Genomic DNA, 20,316 nt, shown 5'->3' with positions numbered 1-20,316 from the left:
CCCTTGCTGTGGGTGGAAACTAATTGGCTGAAAACATGAATAAATTATACTTGTTATTCATGTCAAGAAAAAGCCAGGAGAGAAGGGACGAATATTTGGATCTACCAGCGCGTTACATTCTGACACATGATTAAAGAAAAAAAAAAGTAGATCCTCAGATGTAGGCTCCTCCTTCTATAGCAAGTAAGAGGAATAGAATCTCCATTACTTGCCATGCTTTCTTCTAACTATTGTTTCAGATTTGGCATGTTCAGCCAAGAAAGTGTTGCTGAGATGGTTGCTAAGGAATTCTCTAATATGAAACACTTATTAATGGGACCTCTGTCACTGAGCCTGGGGTTGTGTTAAAATGCTTTCAATTAAAAGGCTCTGAATTTAGGGTTGGGTAATTCTGTCCCTCTTTTCATGGTCTTGCCCTGCGTCTGGGTACTTATAGACTATGTGTATTGCAATAGATTGACTGCAGTTCTCATCCTAAAACGGAAGATTCTAGTATGTTGCTATCAGACTTAAACTTATCCAGATTAGATATTGTAGAGTAAGATCTTTTACAAACGGATTGATTTTTCTTTCCAAATCTTTCACCAAATTTGCATACAGGAGGCCTATGGAATTTGGAAAATTCTCTTTGAAGCAGCTGTTAGTAAAGTGCCTCTGAAGAAACACTTCTTTTGTCATTTTGGATCCTGTCTTTTAAACTTCAGCTTGCTATCCTTCTCTGAAAATTTCTACCCCTTTGGGGCCTCTGTGACTCTCCCTGACCCTGGATCTCTACTTAACATCATCCTACTTTGACACTTCTTTGGGCATTCTTGTGCTGTGCTCCTGTGGCTTCATAAATTGTTCCAAATTAAGGTCTAAGCTCTGTTAAAGTGGTTGCTGTCTGTTTTTTTTTTTTTTTTTTTTTTTTTATTTCCCCTCATTCTTCGAAAGCCCCTTAACACAAGTCCATAAATAGGTGCTCAGTTAAATAGATTACTTTGGAAGTCTATCAAGAGGGTGGAGTTAAATGACAATTATTACTGTATGCTTTCTGTGTTGAGCTGAAGAGTTAGCTGCAGATGCCCAAAACGTCTAAGACAAAAGTCTGGGGTTTGAGTCTAAGCATCATCACTTAATTGACCCCATGACCTTTGGTAGATGATTTAATGTCTATGTCTTTAACAGGGATTTAATCCCTAAGTTCCCTTAAATCCAAATGTTCAAGGATAACTTGATCTAGATAAATGGTTCTCATAGTGTGGTCCCTAGATCAAGAAGAACATGGACATCACCTGGGAACTGTTAATGCACGTTCTCAAACCCCACCCCAGACCTCCTGAATCAGGAACTCTGCCCTTTAGCAAGAACCCGCAGGTGATTCTGAGGGATGCTAAAGTTTGAGAACGACTGATCTTTGTAGAGTCAAATCCCTGGAATGGCGAGAAGCTCTATACCATAATGTTAGTGGACACTGAGGACTGTGTAGTCATGTCATGGCTGACATTCAAATCCAGTATCTTGTGCTTCATCTTTAAGGCTCCGTACAACGGTTCACCCCTGCATCATATTCAAGTGTGCAGCTATTACCCACAGAATTGCAGCTCCCAAGATCCTATGAAGTGCTGGCAATTGAGAAGTGAAAAATCTTTCTTAGGGTGAACAAAGAATTTGCAGTGGACAAGGGATTCATTTCCAGTAGCAGCCTCCTAATTTTGTATTCATAACGTTGTATGCATGTGAGGCTACAAATGCAATGTCTGCTGATATACATTAAATAATTGGACATCTTGCAGCTCCATTTGCATGCAAAGGTGGTTTTACACGTCCCCATTTACAAGTCTAAAATTAAAGCCCAGTTTGAAGCAGGCTAAAGTCTTGCAGCTAGGAAAATAATGAGATAAGGAAGAAATGACTTCTGTTAATCAGCACTTCGGCCTCTGCTGTTCAATCTTTGCTAATTTGTCCTTTGAAATGGTACATTCTGTGTTGAGAGAGAGAATTCGAAGTGTCCGTTTTAAAAAACAAACAAACAAAACCCTACATTTATAAGCTGATTGTGTTTATCTGTAGCATTTCCCCTAAAACTGGATTCACACGTATGCTGCAGTCTGTTGCCACGCTGGATTTCTGCTCTGTGAAGTATTTGTGTTCTTGTGGGACCCCAGGCATCATCTCAAAGAAGAGCCCCCCCCCCATCTCCACAGAGGTACAGACTGAGTCTGTGGCATCATTTCATTTTAGTTCAGCCCACATTCATCAAGCAGCTACTTCGTGCCAGGCATTGTGCCCGAGGCTGGGTGTGTACAGATCAGTCAAGTTTCTGTGCTCAAGTTTAACAGCTTCCTGGTATCTCAGTGTTGCATATTTTTCCTTAAGTGAAGTCTTCCCCGATCCCCGCCCCATGAATTAAAATGCTTCAGGGATCCTTCTCTGATTATGTTCTACCTGTGACCCCAGGAGAAGCAGGGACCTAGTGGACCCATGCCTGGAAGAGTCAAAGCTCCAAAGCACAAGATTGTGGCCAGAGAGCCAATCAGAAGGGTCATGAAGAGAAGGTGGCTGCCTTACAAACGGCCTGTGTTTCCAGTTGGTCAACGGATGTGGGAATGTTTTCTGTACCCCCAGTGTGGGTCACAGTGGCAGAGAATGCCCATCTCAACCCCTTTCAAAGGGACTTGCCCACAAGTGCCACCTGGAAGAACAATGGATCCCTACATGGACAGTTTACCAAGAGCCAGCTGTGAGGCAGTCACTTGCCCGACTTCACGGGCTGCTTTGTATTTCCGTATTTGGTCGTATGCATTCGTTTTACTTTGACAATTAGATCCTAAGCTTCCAGAGAACAGAGCTGGGCCTTAAGATTATCTTCCACGGTACCTATTTGGTGGTGAGGATCATAAATATATGAGCAGGAAGAATGTCTAGAGGTTTATATGCATTCGTGTTTTCTCATGGTAATCAATGTTTCTTCTCTTCGTTCCAGCCCAGGGGCATATACCATGATAGTACCAAATGAAAACCGAAGAAATCAGATAAAAAGGAGTACGTATATTTATTCAGTCAACATTCAGAATGCTTCCCATCTTCTGAATAGAGTAGGATTGGTTTACTTAGATTTGTAGTATTTTTATTTTCTCATTTGTATAGACACAGACTCACTAGATCTTATCAAGTTTTTTCTTTTTTAACTTAACTGCTTTAATTACACCTTTTAAAATTATTCTATTATTAGTGTTTCTAAATTTGTTTCTCTGTGTTAATAGCAGAACTTATAGTGCAATCATAAACCTCAGATTTCCATGGGGCTTAAACTTTCCCACATCTTTTGCCAATAAATCTACCTAGTTCCCAGGAAATTGGGCTGACTACAGATACTCTTACAGGACTATGAACACTGTGTAACAGAGGAATTATATATAAAATGCACCATGACCTAATTTGTCCCTGTCTTTATCTGTCTTGTCCCATCCCTTCTTAATGGAATTTTTCTTTAACCACTGTGTACCCTCAGCTGTTTTTATTGGTGTACCTTAGTTTCCTTGCCTAGATTACAATCTCTTTGAGGGAAGGGGTTACACTGTACTCATTTTTGTGCTCCTTGTACCTACTGGGTGTGTCACATATTTGACTGAAGTTTTACGGTAAAATAAATGCTGTCATTAAAAGTTACAGCATTATGTCTTAGAGGTAAATGGAGAGCTAAAGTTCCGCTAGTTCACAAAGAAGTTAGGAGGCTTGTTCAAGTCAAGCTGTGGGGCTAGCCTTGATGTTCTGTGCTCTCTTTCATTAGATCTTGGTAAGAAATTTAATATTGTGGCTGGGAATGGGTCTACAGGCAAAACAAGAAAGCAGGTCTCTAAATTAGAGACTTGGGTCTCCGCCAGACAGGTAGCACCCTAGGTCGTACACCTGCATCAGCGCCAAATACAATAATCACAACTATGCAGAGTAATTTTGGGTACTGCCAGCAGGTGACCAATGGATTCCTTAAAGGTTTTGGCATTTTACAAGCTTTTGATTTCAATACTTTCCAGGAACTTAAGACTTAGTGTGGTCTGGAATTTGGGGATGTTTCAGAAGTTTTTTGGTATTTTTTTCCTCTAATGTTTAAAAATTACCATATATGGACATTTGAGACAATCAGGTCTAAGGGGTAGAGTCAGTCGTGCACTGAAGAACGGAATTAGTATCTCTGGTGCCCCCTGCTGTCACACAGCGGTTATATTGGGGAAATAGCACCGCTCCATCAAGGGAGGCAGCTTTCTGGCTGGTGGTATCCAGCCCAAGGAACCCATAAACCCTCACTCCTCCTAGCTGCAGTAAGCATGGGGGACATTTAAAATAAAGGTAGTATGGGCATCAGATTCTCTGGAGATATGTTTACTAGGTGTGAAGAGTTCTTATCGACATAAGGAGGTTCTCATTTTGCACACATTCTCTAGAGGAAATTAAATTTAATTTGATATAGGGTTTTAAAATTGCCAGAATGAGAGGAAAAACTAAATTCCTTTATTTTAGTAGGAGTTCAGGTTTTTTTTTCTTTTTCAAATTTGAACCTTCAGTTTATTTTCATGGAGAGAAAGTGCCGGCAGGGTGGTGTGAGGGGGTGTGGGGGCAGGGTGACTCCAAGGGGTGGCTTCCTTTTCTGGATATTTTGTCCTCTTGTGCTTACATGTAGTTAATTGCCCTCTGCAGTTTGTTCCTTGGGCTTTCAAGAGACTTGTTTCCTTTTCACATTCTAATAATTGATGATTTGATATTTCTCACCTGGCTTAGTTGCTGAGCAAGAGCTGGAGAGTCTTGAGAAGTGGAAGGAGCAACACAGAGCGAAGCCCGTTAACCTGGCACCACGGCGGTTGGGTAAGCCAGCAAACCAGGTGCCTGAGTTGCGTAGGAGCGGGCCACCCAGGGATCCTGTTCGCGCCTTGCCTACACCTGTCTTTGGATGCACGTTACAGGTTTTGGGGTCACTATGCTGCTTGGAATGGAAATGCATTCAAAACTGAAACTCTTAGGTATACTGGTATGTTATTGTTTCTGATTTTCTGCAAGAAGCAAACGTATGATGCCACAGTTACGTGGGAATAAAGTGATGGCTTAATTGCTGAATAATTTAGAGCCTCTTAGATGATCAGCTCTGAAGAAAGCTTACCTGGGGCGCTGCATATGCCTTGTCATAGCACTAGTCAGGATGGGAGTAAAAGCTAGCACACGCATATTAATCCTGGCAGTATTGAATGCTAATGGGAAAAAAAAATGAATGGCGATTCAATTCTAAAAGGAAGATGAGAATGAACTGGGGACCCGGTGGTGGGTATAAAGGGACCAGCTGTTTTTTCATTGTACAGGTAGAGAGACCTTTGGGACTCTGGAGTGTATGCCAGTGTGATGAATTGTGTGGGTTGCCTTTGCCTGGTGGTTGAATCATTCGACAGGGATGCCACCTAAAGGGAATCACTCATGTGCTTTCTTCTCTTTTCTCTTCTGGCAGCATCTGAGAACTGAAAGGCGCTGGGTACACCGCTCCCAGAGATTTAGTGAATACAAATGCCTTAAAGTCAGGGGCTACTTGTTGCAAGAGTTTTAGAAAAGTAGTTTTTGCAGGATGTAGGTTAAAATAAGCCAATTTGGAAATTGTTTAATGGGTGAATATAGTGGTATTATTACCATCATTCCACTGTATTTCATGAAATGGTTAATCTCAAGTGTCACCTTTATGCTGAGTAAGCCACATTTGAGGGGCACCACAAGAAACAACTTTATCCTTCCTAATGGACTCCCTCAACCTGGCATGGGACTAGTTTTTCCCATGCTGTCTGGAAGAAATTGGATCTTATTGGTCTTTCTCAAATGAAAGCTGTCCAGCTAATTCTAGGCATTAAACAGTGTCGTTTAGTAATTAATGTTCAGTCTTAGGTAGTAGTAAAAATTGTTACTAATGGAGATTAAAGCTTCTTCCCTGCTCCAACTTAGGACTATTCTGGTTAGAAAACTAGCAAAGGAAACAGGACATGGCTGAATTTTCCTCTATTGACTCCCGTGCTCCTAGATTCTGACCCCTCCTGGGTCAAAGGAGGAGAGAGAGAGAGATGAGAGGTAGGATGTGTACTGTACAGATCCTGGTTTCTGAATGTCTTGGTGAATCCTTACTGGGATTCTCACCCTGGGGGTTCTTGGGGTTCTTCAGAGCCCCTTTGCCTGCCATCTATCTCTTACCTGGATTTCCCTGATAGACATGGCATACTTTCCTGCTGGTGTGCTTGGCTTCACCATTGGCTCTTAGTAGGGAGACTGTCTTTGTAGGGCTCCATTATTCCTCCAGGTGGCCCACGTGGGCAAGTCCTTTAAGAAGGTTTTAGATTGGTGGTCTCTTTCATGACATCCCAGATTGGGAGCATCGGAAACACTTGTGCATCCTTTCTTCCCCCAAACTCTGGGACTGCAGACCATTTGCAATGTAGCCACCTCTTCTTGATGACCTAAGGAGCCACCTAACAGCAGCCAGGTGCATGTAGGCTTTGACTTTTCTAGGTAAAGGGCCACTAGGTACTTCAATCTCTTGGAGAGGCAGATTGAGTTCCCCCAAGTAATTTCCATTAAACCTTTCTTGCTTGTCTTGGTGTGAATATTCCTTCTTCCCCAAATACACACACAGACAAAGTGGAACTCAGAAAAACCTCTTTCCTCTGATTTCTACCTCCCTTTGACCTATCCAACCTCTTTTATAGGCTGAAGGCAGTTGCTAGTTAAGTTTCTCCAAACTGTTTTTCAGTTACCCCCCTGCAGAGAGCCAGGACCCTCACTTTAGAATTTGTAGCAGTTGGTGTCTATTATCTTGGGGCCTTAGGCAATGTGAGTCTCACTGCAGCTTTATGTTAATGATATATCTAGGAATGATCAAGGCTATATGCGTGGAAGGAGGCTGGGTTTAAAAAAAAAAAAGTCTAGAATGTATCAAACTTTGAGACGAGTTTTGAACAAAACCTTCAAATTCTTAGGCATCTGACTTAGGCATCAACTCCTCCCCTATTCCTTTACTGTTTAGAATATTGGAATAGTTCTGGGAGAGGCTGATGGTGGTTGTAACGTTAGATAAAAGCTTCAATAGCCCTTGCTGTTTCTTTCCCATTCCCCAGTCCCCCACAACAGAGACTGAAGGGCCCAAACCAAATAGACCTTATATCTCTTTTGGGACTCAGAAGAAATGTCTCTATGGTGTTTTTATCAGTTCAATTACAAAAACTACAGTGAATGCAAATTGTTTTAATGCTTCTTCTGTGTGAATGAATCTTTCAGAGAACTGACACTTTTAGTGACCAAAGCACCAGAGAATTATTTCAAAGGAATCTTTATAAGACACATGCCAAGCTTGCATAAACACTAAGAAATCCCTTAGCAGCAATTCTTAGATGATTGTCAAGCTGCAAGGATTTCTGTCCCCAAATTATTTGAGGTTTAGAGAGAACAGGCAGATAATCTAATATCTATATTTTTCTCTTGAATACCTAAAGAAACAATAATAAATAGTATGGATTGATAATCAATTACTAACTAAAATATTCCCATTATAGTTTTAAAAACTGGATTATAAAGACTATGTATTTGCCTAGTGGCAAGACCCCTGAGGATTTCCTGTACTTTGCTACTAGAATATGGGGCAGTAGAGTCAGAAAAAGAAAAACAAAGCATCACTGATCATCATCCTTAGTAAGTTAAGGAATGGTCGTACTCAAGCAGGACGAATGTCCTAGAATTTCTAAGGTAGGCACTATTTCTTATTATTTAGCATGGGCCTTCAGGTGTAATTTCAGTGTAAGTGAAGACTTGAATACATATATGATTTAAAACCTTGGTGAGAATGTCCTCTTCTTTCAGGAATTTGGCACCATAGGCTGAGCAGCTCTGTTTCTCTTTTAAGAAATTACCATTCTCTAATGTCTTAGGAAGAAAACTGGTTATGTCCTTATTTCCAGGGACATGGAAATGTTAAAGAAATTCACGCTGTAGACTTATCATGTATTAATTAGTCTTTGAAGGCTGACATTTTAGCTTAATATTCGTGTTTCACCTTTGTGACTTTTTCCCCATAGGTGGAAGCCAATCAGAGGCTGAAGTCAGACAGAAACAACAACTCCAACTGATGCAATCTAAATACCAGCAAAAGGTCAGATTCCATCTCCTTTAGTTTAATTTTGGCAAGGAATTTGAGTACCAGCACTTTTGATAGCCATGGAACAATATAGTACCTTTACCAAAAACAAAACCTTAAAGTCGATTTCAGGAGGAAACTCTCACAATCAAAGAAATCAAGAAGTGAGAAGTGAAGAGAAAAATATCTAGAATTCTTATCCAAGCCATAGGTATCAGCCAGCAGGACCCTTGATAAAGGGATTTGTTGTTTATAGCTTAACTCTACCATGATTTGAATATTTTTTTAAAAGATTTTAGGATTTATTATTTATTTATTTATTTATTTTTAAAGATTTAAAGATTTATTTGAGAGACAGAGAGAGTGAGAGAGAGAGAGAGCACGAGAGGGGAGGGTCAGAGGGAGAAGCAGACTCCCTGCTGAGCAGGGAGCCCAATGCAGGACTTGATCCCCAGACTCCAGGATCATGACCTGAGCCAAAGGCAGTTGCTTAACCAACTGAGCCACCCAGGCATCCCTGTTTTTTGATGTTTTATTCCAAGGACATGGATTTGTTTAACCAATACCAGTCATGAAAGTAGCGTAGAAAGATTTAAGATGCCAGTGACCTTTTTTTTTTTTTTTAAATAAGGAACTCTATGAGTTTTATAATAAGGAAATATTATCTGATCTTTCCTCCCCCCAACCTGTGTGAGGGGTGGGATGACAGACAGAGACCAAGGAAGAAACACAAGAGATTAATTTCACAGGCAGGGGATGCAGCCTGACCATTCTCTGTGATCTAAGGAGCTGGAAGCACCAGCCTATAATCACGGCGAGGTAGAGCCCAAACAATACTGTAATTTGCCTTTCATCATAATTTTGTGTTCCAGAGGTTCAGACTGAAAAATAGTAACTGTTTTTTGTCTTCTGTAATTTCAATACAATTTAGCTAAAAAGAGAAGAATCTGTAAGAATCAAGAAGGAAGCAGAAGAAGCCGAAATGCAAAAGATGAAGGCAATTCAGAGAGAGAAGGTAAGATGGTAGAAAGGATGATGAGCTGCCATTTATGGAAGGCTTGCTGCTTGCCAGGTTCTCTTCTCCACACTGCCCATATACAAATTCATTTAATTCTCACAGCAACTTTATGAGTATATGTTATTCTTATTACCTAAGTTTACAAATGAGGAAACTGGCAGACAGGATATATAACTTGCCCAAGGGCTCATGGCCAGTAAACAGAAGGAGGATTCAAATCTGGCAGACTGGCCTCAGGGCTCGAGTTCTTAGTGACAACATCCTCTCACCTTCCAAGCAAGCAATCCAGGTAGGGGCTGTGGATTTGACCAGAAGACAAAGCAGTTAATAACAAAGCAGTCAGTGCACTGCCATGTTTATATCTAAATTTGGAATTTTCTGGGGTGAGAATTCAATAGGCGAGCCTACCTCTCTTCCTGTTAAAAGAAAAAGTGTGCATTTGTATTTCAGTACTACTAATAGGATCTATGCTAAACCTCAGAGTGAAAGTGATGTTTTGAGTTTTGATACTCTTTCTGGAGTTTGGCGAAAAAAATCTCTTAAAAATGCTTTTCTGCTGCAGAAGAACAAGAATGTCGTGTTGTTCTACCCCCACCTCTCTTCCTTTTCCCATTCCCTGCGAAGTCCTGAGCTGTAGTAGGTTTTGAGTATGGGAGGCATGGACATTGGTTCATGATACTTCCCACTGAGAGTGGCATCTGCTGCAAGTTTAAGTCATGGAAACAAGTTTAAGTCATGGAAACACATTCTTGCTGTCTGTCTGCCTGCCTGTCTGTCTGCCTATCTCTTTCTCTTTCCCTCCTTTCCTTTCTTTTTCTCTTTTAAAGACTGAGTGTTGGGGGCACCTGTGTGGCTCAGTCATTAAGCATCTGCCTTTGGCTCGGGTCATGATCCCAGGGTCCTGGGGTCCAGTCCCATGTTGGGCTCCCTGCTCAGCAGGGAATCTGCTTCTTCCTCTTCCTCTGCCTCCTGCTCCCCCTGCCCCCATGTTCACTCTCTCACCCTCTCTCTGTCAAATAAATAGGTAAAATCTTTAAAAAAAAATTTAAAGACCGAGTGTTGGTCAAAATTTAAGCCTGGTTACTAAGCAATAGATGTTTTTACCAGTTGGAGTTAATGAAGCCAGAAGGTGATGGCTTATAAGACACATGCGAGTGTATGAGACTTTTCTGCTGTCCACCTCGCTGATAAGCAGACCACCTTTCTTATAAGGTATTCAGTTATGTTGTATGATCTTGGGCAGCTCCCTGCCATGCCCCTACACTAAGCCCTACCTCATCCCATTCTCTCATGGCTGGGAGCATCTGTAGAGGGAGATGTGTGCGCTGGTGCGGAGATTAGACTGGACTTCTATGGGAGGAACTCTAATGTAATGCTGGAAGTGTAAGACAAAAGAGTGTAAGAACTTCTGCTTACAAAATCTGATTTGGCAATCTGTTTCCAATTGATCAGCTACGATACCTTCCCTGAAAAGATTTTTATTACAATAATTTGTTTTTAACCTTTAATGCATTTGTATTGGTCTTTCTACTTCCCTATTCACCATCCTTTTTCATCCAAATCCCCCCCTCGTTTCTTTTTATTCAAAGGAAGCCTCACACTTTGGTCTTGTGATTGTAGAAGAGGTGTCCTATTTTTACATAGTCTGTCTACATTTTATTTTATTTTTTTTTTATTTTTTTTATTTTTTTTTTTTTAGATTTTATTTATTTATTTGTCAGAGAAAGAGCGAGCGAGAGCGAGCACAGGCAGACAGAGTGGAAGGCAGACTCAGAGGGAGAAGCAGGCTCCCTGCGGAGCAAGGAGCCCGATGCGGGACTCGATCCCAGGACGCTGGGATCATGACCTGAGCCGAAGGCAGCTGCTTAACCAACTGAGCCACCCAGGCGTCCCGTCTGTCTACATTTTAGATGGAACTAAGAAAGTCATCCAGTCATCACCAGGAATTGAATTAAGAGGCTTGCAGATCCTGAAGAATTATTGTGTTGCAACTTCTTCTAAGAGCCACGTATTAGTGGTCATTTAATACCATAATTGGCTGGCTTGTGGGTTATTAATAGCTCATTTCTTCCCAGGGTCAAATAATGTACACTATTCAGAAATGTTCGTGGCCGACGTGGCTTTCTTTCACGTTAAGTAAAAGCAACATTGTCCTCTTTCCAAGTTGTACCATAACACTAGATGTATTGCAATCATTAACTACAGAATCTTAATTGGTTTGGATTTTCTAATGTGATAACTGTAATGATTATTGGCATAATTTTATCCAAAAGTGAAAGATGGGGAGAGAACATGGATATGTTGGTCCTTCCCGTTCAAAATGTGTTCCTTAAGCCAGCAGCATTGGCATCACTTGTCAGAAATGCAGAATTTTGAGACCCCACCTGAGACCTTTTAAACCAGAACCTGCATTTTAATAAGCTCCCCAGTTGATTCTTGTGCACAGAAAAGTTGAGGAGCATTAATATAAGCTTCCTAACAAGATAAGGAGCAGCCTACCCTGGTCCTTCCACAGACTTGATTTCTCTGGTTAATTGCCCTGTGCTGCCACCAGGAGCTAGTTCTTCCTGTTGAATATAAATCTGTGGCTTTTCCTACTGAGTGTGAGCCTATCTAGTAGCTTGTGTCAGATAAAAGAAAAATGGACATTAGCCATCTAGAAATGGCATCCTTCACATTGCCAGTGTGGAAATGGCCAAGGGAAGCAATAAGAGCAGTACTTATGGAGGCCTGATTCCTTAAAGTGCACAGCAGACCACATGTGGACAGCAGCCTGCAAAGTACCACCCTCCTCCCTAGGCAAATGGCTACTGTCCAGGAACTCTGGGTCAAGTAGAAACCAAGCAGCCTACTGCCACCCGAGAGTCCCTAGCTTGGTCTGTGGTCTTAACCCCCCTTGCCCTTCAGTTTTCCCTCTCCCAGGGGGAGTCACCACAGAACGCAGGTCTTTAATTAGTCACAACCTGTATGTGAGTGAGGGGAGAGTAAACTGTATTCCCTGCTAGCACATGTGAGTGGTCTTTGATTTTTAATAAGAACAAGGGTGTGAAAGGCAGCAAGCTCTTTAGCATCTGGTCACGTTGATGGGTTCAGGACAAGTCAGTCCTATAGGTCAAGGGGAAATTTGGAAAGGGTGCTTGGATACTCCACCAAACTTTTATTTCCTGTACTAGGATATGTTGACATTATTTCTATGTGCTCCCGGACTTCATCTTGGCAACTTCAAACCGACCATTGTGGGAGTATTTTCACCACAGAAATCAGTAAATGCTACAAACCAACCCCCCCCTCTAAGTTTATCAGCACACCGCTGCTTCAATCCTAAGTGAAAGAGGGCCTCCCTCACCTTCCTGTACAACACACATTCCAAAGCCAAGCCTCTGAGGGCTAAGAGAGGCAAAGATTTCATGAAGTATCTGGCATATACTATGTCTGAGGCTTATTGATTTAAATCTAGATTATAATCCATGTAGTAGGCAGAGTCATGACCTTTCCTGCCCCTCCATATTCTAATCCCTGGAACCGAGGAATATATTATGTTACCTGGCAAAGGTCGGGGGATTACACTTGCAGGTGGAATTAAGGTTGCCAATCAACTTACCTTCAACTAGAGAACCCCTCGTTATCCAGGGGGCTCTAATGTAATCACAATGTAAGAGGGAGGTGGGAGATGGAGCAGGAGATGGCAGCAGGAGAAAGATCTGGCCCGCCAGTGCTGGCTTTAAGATAGAGGAAGGGACCATGAGCCAAGGAATGTAGGTGGCTTCTGGAAGCTAGAAAAGGCAAAAAAAGAGTCTCCCCTGGAGCCTCCAGAAGAAAAGTCATCCTCTTGACACCTTGATTTTAACCCAGAGAAACTGTCTTGCACTTCTGACTTCCAGAACTGTAAGATGACTAGAGTAAATTTATATCATTTGAAGCCACTAAGTTGTGGTTATTTGTTACAGCAACGATAGGAAACTAATACAACTTATGCGGTTTTATGATCATGTATTAGCTTCTATTTCTGGAAATCTATAAAACAGAGAAAATATCTTTAAAATATTAGAACATCAGAGTGAAAGAAAGTAGTTAAACAAAGGCAGGCTACCAGGTACAAGCACTTTCTTTGCTGGCTGGATCTTGCAGGATAAGTACACAGGTTTTCACAAATCCTCACAACAAGCTTTTGATCTGGATTTTGTGCTGTGGGAGTAAACCTCCACCATGATTTCCCTCATAATCACATTGGTGGATTAGGTAATAATTCGATATTCCTCCCTAGGCTTTCATAATACCCACACACTTGAAACCTGAAAATCTTATGATTCCATGTTAAAGACCTCCCTACCTCCTGGATTCCTCTTATTCTGTTTTTGATCTACTTATGCTCAAAATAATATTATACAGTGGTATATAGTTTATAAATACTTTCATTTAATACTCAGAACCTTTTGACCTCAGAAAGGGCAGGAAACCAGCCAGGGATCTTTCCTTCTTTTTTTCTAGTAAACTATAAAGTCATAAAGCTGATAGTTATTTGGAACACTGGAGGTCACGGTATTTTATGCAGACATTGAGAAGCACTGTTAAAGTCCTTTTTTTTTTTTTTAAGATTTTATTTATTTATTTGAGAGAGAATAGAGGGCAGAAGTAGGGGGAGTGGCAGGTAGAGGGAGAAACAGGCTCCCTGCTGAGCAAGAAGCCCCACATGGGCTCAATCTCAGAGCCTTGGAATCATGACTTGAGCTGAAGGCAGACGCTTAACCAACTGAGCCACACAGGCGGCCCTGTTAGTTAGTTTTAATGCAGTGTAGTGAAGTAGGAACTAACCAGTAGAAAAGAATGTACGCATATACAGAGATGCATACATATACATATTTTTTAAGGAATCACATTTGTTGTTTCTAGGAAGCAAGTAGCAGCCAGGGCTAACAGTTTAAGAAAGATTACAGGGTAAAACCACATTTATTGCATTATTTATTGCATTATTATTATTATTTATTGCAATATTGTTTTTAGAAACTGGCAAAAATGTCCATTTCCTTATCTGTAAAAAGGGTGTAATAATAATAACATAATGGAACAGAAAGCTTAAGGGATACAATATGTGCAAAGGCCTTCCTACAATGCCCAGCACGTAGTAATCACTGAGTTGGGGTGTCCTAACCTAATTAATTATAGATGTAGAGAAGTGCTTTAACACTATCTCATTTGACTTTATTGTATCAAGCTGGTGCGTGGAAGGCAAAGAATTATTTTACACACGAATAAGTTCAATTATTTCATTTTTACTAAACCCTTCTGAATGAGATTGCTAGAGAAAGCAAACACATGTGCTTTTGTGGGTTTTCTTTTTTTGCCCTAGCAGATTGTGGGCGTCCCTCTCAGCTGGGTCTCTAACAATGCCCTCAGTGTAGTGCTTCACTTTGTAGGCCCGGCCCACCTCTAATTACCGAGATCCTCCTCCCCTCACCTCTTACCCTCTTCTTTCCTTTTTCAGGTCATGATCTCTTCTCTTACGTTCTGGGAAAAAAAGTGTCAGGCCATAAGAACCTTTATTTTTCTGTTTCTGTACTGTTCCTTTGGTCTTTCTACCCCCCACCCCATCTCAGGAGGAATAAGAAAGTGCTTGTGTTCATTGCTACAATGGATTCTTCTACTTGTGTTTATTATCTCCTCTTCCCTTCCATCTCCTCAGCAACCTTCTTGCTCCAACCGTTAAGCTCCCTTTTTTCTTGTTACTCTCCTGCCCCCCAACCGTTCTGTCTCTTGGAATATAATCCTACTCAGTTCTCTTAAGAACAAAATGTCTCCCTCTGTTCTGGTTTGCTTTCAACTCCTCCCTGCCAAGTATCCTGGCTTAACTGCTCAAAAGCCTCTCTACCACATTTGGTTCCCAAATGCCGGTCTATGGACCAACTGGTAGAAGTCACCTGAACCAAAGAATCTCTTGTATTTAAAAATGCCCCTTAGGTGATGCTGGGTGCAGCTGGCTTAGAGACCTGCCCAGCCTTTGAGTTCTCACCTGTATTTGTTCCTTGGTGGACTGAGTTTGATTTCTGTCTCTAGTACTACAGGTACTGATTTAATTTAAAAAACCTAATGGGGGGGGCACCTGGGTGGCTCAGTGGGTTAAGCCTCTGCCTTTGGCTCAGGTCATGATCTCAGGGTCCTGGGATCGAGCCCCACATCGGGCTCTCTGCTCAGCAGGGAGCCTGCTTCCTCCTCTCTCTCTGCCTGCCTCTCTGCCTACTTGTGATCTCTGTCTGTCAAATAAATAAATAAAATCTTAAAAAAAAAAAAAACAACTAATGGAGACTCTAATTTCTAGCTTGCTTAAACTCTTTTGTAATATTGTAGCTGTTAAGTACTCTGTCCTTCGAAGTCCACCCCTCTGGAATTCCAGATTCTCTCCCATCCCACATGTTTTTTTACTATGGATGTTCTGTCCCAGTCCTATCTGTTGGTCTTCTCTTATCCCTGTACCTATCCAACCATAGTCTTAGGTGAAAGTCCTCACATTTCCACATTTAAGGGTTAGTTATTGTTTGTGCTGGTGATTTCTGAAATCTGTATCTCTAGCCTATATTCCTGAATCCCAGAACCATGCATTCTACTGTATGCTTGATACTTCTCTCTAGATGTACCACAAGTAGATCCCAAATCCAGTACGTTCAAAACTAAACTTCTGTTCATTCTCTTGCTCTTAATGGCCATCCTCCTGTCCTAGTCCTCCTTGCCTCCTCACTCATCCTTCATTGATATAGTCTATCTCCTATTATCTTTTTTCCCCTCTCCTATTATTTCTGTTCCCTGCATTTTTTTGAGAGTTTGCTGATCCTTCTCTGTCCCTGTTGCCTTAATCTGGGACTCATAATTGATGGCCTGGATTACTCTGAGAACCACTCCATTGGTTTTTATATTTGTGGTCCTTCCTGCAGTTTATTCTCCACACTTTTTGGAGTGAGCTGCTTACTCTCCTGCTTAGAATAACATAATGGCTCATCATGGCCTTTAATGAAGTCCAAACTCCTTTACTTGGCATATAAATTCCTCTATAGCCACCCCTTCCCATTTTCTCGACCTTATCTTCCATCATGTCACTACAAACACCTTTCAATTTATTCAATAGCTTCTTAGGGTTCCCTAAACAGCTTTATTCTCTCATGCCTTTGTTTACTGAAAATATTGCAAGTTATGGGAACATCCCTTTCCTACCCAGGGCCCCTACTTGCCCATCACTGCCGTGGCGCAAATTAGAAGTGGATTCTTCAGTGGTGACTGATAATACTTTTGTGGTTCATAGAAAAAGGCCCACACTGTGCTGAAGCACCCTGTGCTAGGATTTAGGGCTTGGTGAGCTGAATGCCAGCCCTCTTTTAGCCTCTGCAACTCCTTTGCTGCACCCACCCCCCCAACCCCTGAGCAACCTGTGTAATGGAGTGGAGTAGCCCTGCTCCCATCAGCTCCTCTTCCTGGAAAACTTGTTAAGATTATTCTCTGTCTTGGATTTCTACCTCTCATTAGTCCATGGTTCTTATCCTTCAATTTGGTCACCAGCCGCTTGGTGAATCTGAAGAAAGCTGTGGATGAACCCACTCTCTGTAAAAATGAACATACTTTATTATTATTATTTTTTTAAGATTTTGTTTATTTATTTGACAGAGAGAGAGAGAGAGATCACAAGTAGACAGAGTGAGAGGGGGAAGTATCCTCCCTGCTGTGCAGAGAGGCCGACATGGGGCTCCATCCCAGGACCCTGAGATTGTGACCAGGACCCTGAGAAAATGCTGCGGCTTAACCCACTGAGCCACCCAGGTGCTCCCAAATGAGCCTACTTTTAACATAGAGTTCACTCACGAACCCGAAGTTAGAAACCACGTTCTGAATATTAATCAACTTGGCTCCTGTGCCCAGGATGGGGTCTGCCACTTAGTGGACACTAAATTAATGTTTGTGGAAATGTCGAAAACATTTCCTGATGACCTACTTCTGTACTTTTTCTCTGTTCATATTATTTGCAAACCTCTATCCTCCAACATATTTTATATACGGCCATCATTGCTTTCTTGTCTGTGTTCCCAACTAGCCTCTGAAATTTTCCAGAGGAGGCACTGTTCTGTCCATATCTGTATTCTCAGCATTTACCACAGTACCAAGCAGGCATTTGATAAATGTTTAACAAATGAGATTTAGTAATATTAAATGATTTGATGAAGGTTATTCAAGTGATGGTGGATCTGGAGCTGGTTACATAATTTTTACTTTTAGACCCCATGCTCTTAAATATTTTAATTAGAGCATACGTGCACATATGCACCATGGGGACAGGCAGAAGAGAGAGAGAATCTTCAGCAGGCTCCATGCCCAGCACGGAGCCCCATGTGGGGTTCAGTCTCATGACCCTGAGATCATGCCCTGAGCCAAAACCAAGAGTTGAACACTTAACCAACTGAGCCACCCAGGTGCCCCTAGATATTTTATATTTTGCATGTGTGTGTGTGTGGGGGGGGGGGTTGGATGACTCCTTAATTCTCTATTAAATGGAAAGAAAGAAACAGTATGACTAAATGTAAGTATTCAGATTAGTACAATAAATAGCTAATTTAACTATGCTGGTTATTTTGCAAAATACTTCTCCATCAACTTCTAACTGATAAACAAACCTTTCTGGACAGAATTTAGCTACAGAGTTGAATTCAATGATAATCTATTTGTGACGAGATCAAAACTGGGTTTCCAATTTTTGACCTTGCTAAAGGAACCCGGCCCTGGTCTCCAGATGCTTGTGTGGTTTTCTCACCATTTTCAAAGTAGCATTCCTAATAGTGGTTTAATGAATCTTTCCTGCTTGCTTGCTGCATTTTATTGCCCCCTGCTTTTTTCCAGAGATGTAGGGGCTCATCACAATTGATCATTTTGTCCTCATGAATCAGGAATTTTTTTTCTAGGTTGAGAGCCAGTTGATTTGGTTTTATAATTCTCTGTTAGTTTGCTTCCTAGAACTTGTTTCATTAAAAATCCAATTGCTTTGTATTATAATTGATTCTTTTTGTAGTAAATTTTCTTTGTTTTTTTTTCTGAAACTGAAACCTCCATTTTACTTTTCAAAATGGGACTAGTAAGTGGTTCTGTGTGAATGGAGACTTTTAAATGAACAACATCAACAGTTTTTCCCCTTCTTTAAAAGATGGAGCCAAACTTACGTCAGGGTTTAGAAGTGAAGATTTCCATTATTCCCTTTTCACAGGTCCTCCTGCTAGGCAAATCCAACTCTTTTTATTAAAGCAAACCCAGCCGCTTGCTGTCTCCCTCGGATTCATTTAAAACTTCAAGTCTCCCCTGTGTTGTTTCAGCTCCACATTAAACTTGCTTTCTAGGAACTTCACTTGTTTTCCATAGGCAAGTTTAAAAAAAAAAAAAAATGACAGTTATGTCATAGTGAGCAAAAATCTCCAGGGTTATTTACGTTGGATTAAAATATGCCAGATCCTTGGTGACAGTAATATCAAATATGAAGTCCTTTGTTTCTAGATTCGCCAAACAATGAATTAAAAAAAATAACTCTTTCCATTCCATTTTTTATGACATTTGCTGGTCAGCCTCTCAATAGGTTTAAATATCTGATTCTAAGTCAGGAGGGAGTTGAGTTGGCTTATTGAAAATCTTTCTGAATGCTTTGGTGGAATGTGTTGTTTATGAACTACTTAGCCATTTCTTATAATTTCTTTTTTTTAATTTCTTATAATTTTCATTTAACATACTTGCTGTGGAAATTTCATGTTTCCCTTAAACCGTCTTGAAAATACTTCTTAAAATATAAATGTTGCCATCATTTGAGCTACAGAATAAAAATGTGAATAATGATTCTGTGATTATCCAGTCAAGTTGTTGAGGGAGCCAGGGCAGGAATCTGGGGCTCCTGACTTCCAGTAAACAGTGCCCATGGGTTGAGAGGTCACATCTTGGAAGCCCTGGTAGGTACCGTCTTGGACTGCTGGGGCCACTTGAACCTTAGGATTTTGGACCTTGGGTAACTTTAACACCATGATTCTGCTTAAAGCTTCCCTAACAGGTGGCATTTTGATATTTGCCATTTCAGAGCAATAAACTAGAGGAGAAAAAAAGGCTTCAAGAAAACCTCAGAAGAGAAGCATTTAGAGAGCACCAGCAATAGTAAGTTTGTGTCTTTCAGAACTTTGTACCTTTATAGGCATAATGCTTATTCTGCTTTTAAATTCTAGCTGATTTTTAGGACCTCTGATATTGGATTATTGGCTATTATATTATGTAATTAAACTCTGTCATTATGTAAGTGAGGTTCTGAGGTTCACAGAGTATTCTTTAGTAGTTAGTCGATTTGAAATACTACTGCTAAATTTGAGAAATTCCCCACTGTAAATAACTAGGATGGCTTATTCTTTGGTGATCCAAGGTACTTCTGATAATGCTGACTTTCAAAACACTCATATAAGGAAGATGATATTTGAGAAGAAGTACCCAAGCAGAATTGAAACTAACTAGGGGTTTATCTAATGTACTGAGGACTAGTCACACTTGTATTTTTGGTAGACAAAAATTGAGGAATAATTTAGCAATTATTGGCAAAATTCCCAATTGGTGGTCATCCACCAAGGTACTTTTTCTAGTAAGACTTGTGAATATCAACAGCTACTATGTATAAGGCAAAATGTGCTATATGATGTAGGTAATCTACTCCGTTATATAGGCTTTAAAGATATGCTCCTGTCCTAACTCTAAGTAGCTAGATGACCTGTAAGGCGCTTAAAAGAACAGAAAAAGCCAAAATCCGTATTTTTTATTATAACTTTAGACTATATACATACACCCCCCTAGTACACCCCCCTAGAAATTAACATAGGTTAATTCCAAATGTGGTAGCATTAAAACCAAGCATATCTGGATTCAAAGTCATAGCTCCATTCCCCAGCTGTGACCTTGGACAGTGTATGGAACCTCATTTTTTTTTTTTTTAAATAGGGATGACAGTATCTCTCCCATAGACCATTTATAAGGATTAAACAAAATATTTTACATAAATGGCATACAAGTGCCTGAATTTTATGGTGACAGAAATGAAACTTTGTGCAGAGATCCTTGTTGAGTGGATCAGACAATTTCTATTTTGTAGTGACTGTTATGTAGAGACCATTCTGGTCCCACC

General features: G+C 40.8%; 1 protein-coding gene across 3 annotated transcripts in view; it reads left to right on the top strand.

Annotated features, from left to right (window-relative positions):
* Positions 1-20,316, top strand: part of EPSTI1 (epithelial stromal interaction 1) — an 85,089-nt gene that overhangs the window by 13,465 nt on the left and 51,308 nt on the right. For 2 of the 3 annotated variants that reach the window (XM_032315408.1, XM_032315406.1), the window contains exons 2-6: positions 2,966-3,024; positions 4,759-4,842; positions 8,073-8,146; positions 9,063-9,146; positions 19,234-19,307. In XM_032315408.1, coding sequence (XP_032171299.1) covers positions 2,966-3,024; positions 4,759-4,842; positions 8,073-8,146; positions 9,063-9,146; positions 19,234-19,307 — 375 coding nt within the window. The remainder of the gene's footprint in view (positions 1-2,965; positions 3,025-4,758; positions 4,843-8,072; positions 8,147-9,062; positions 9,147-19,233; positions 19,308-20,316) is intronic. The other variant, XM_032315407.1, reaches the window with a different exon arrangement.

Source organism: Mustela erminea, chromosome 15, assembly GCF_009829155.1.
Source record: "Mustela erminea isolate mMusErm1 chromosome 15, mMusErm1.Pri, whole genome shotgun sequence".
In the NCBI taxonomy this organism is placed as follows: Eukaryota; Metazoa; Chordata; class Mammalia; order Carnivora; family Mustelidae; genus Mustela; species Mustela erminea.
This window is presented reverse-complemented; position numbering and strand designations above follow the sequence as displayed.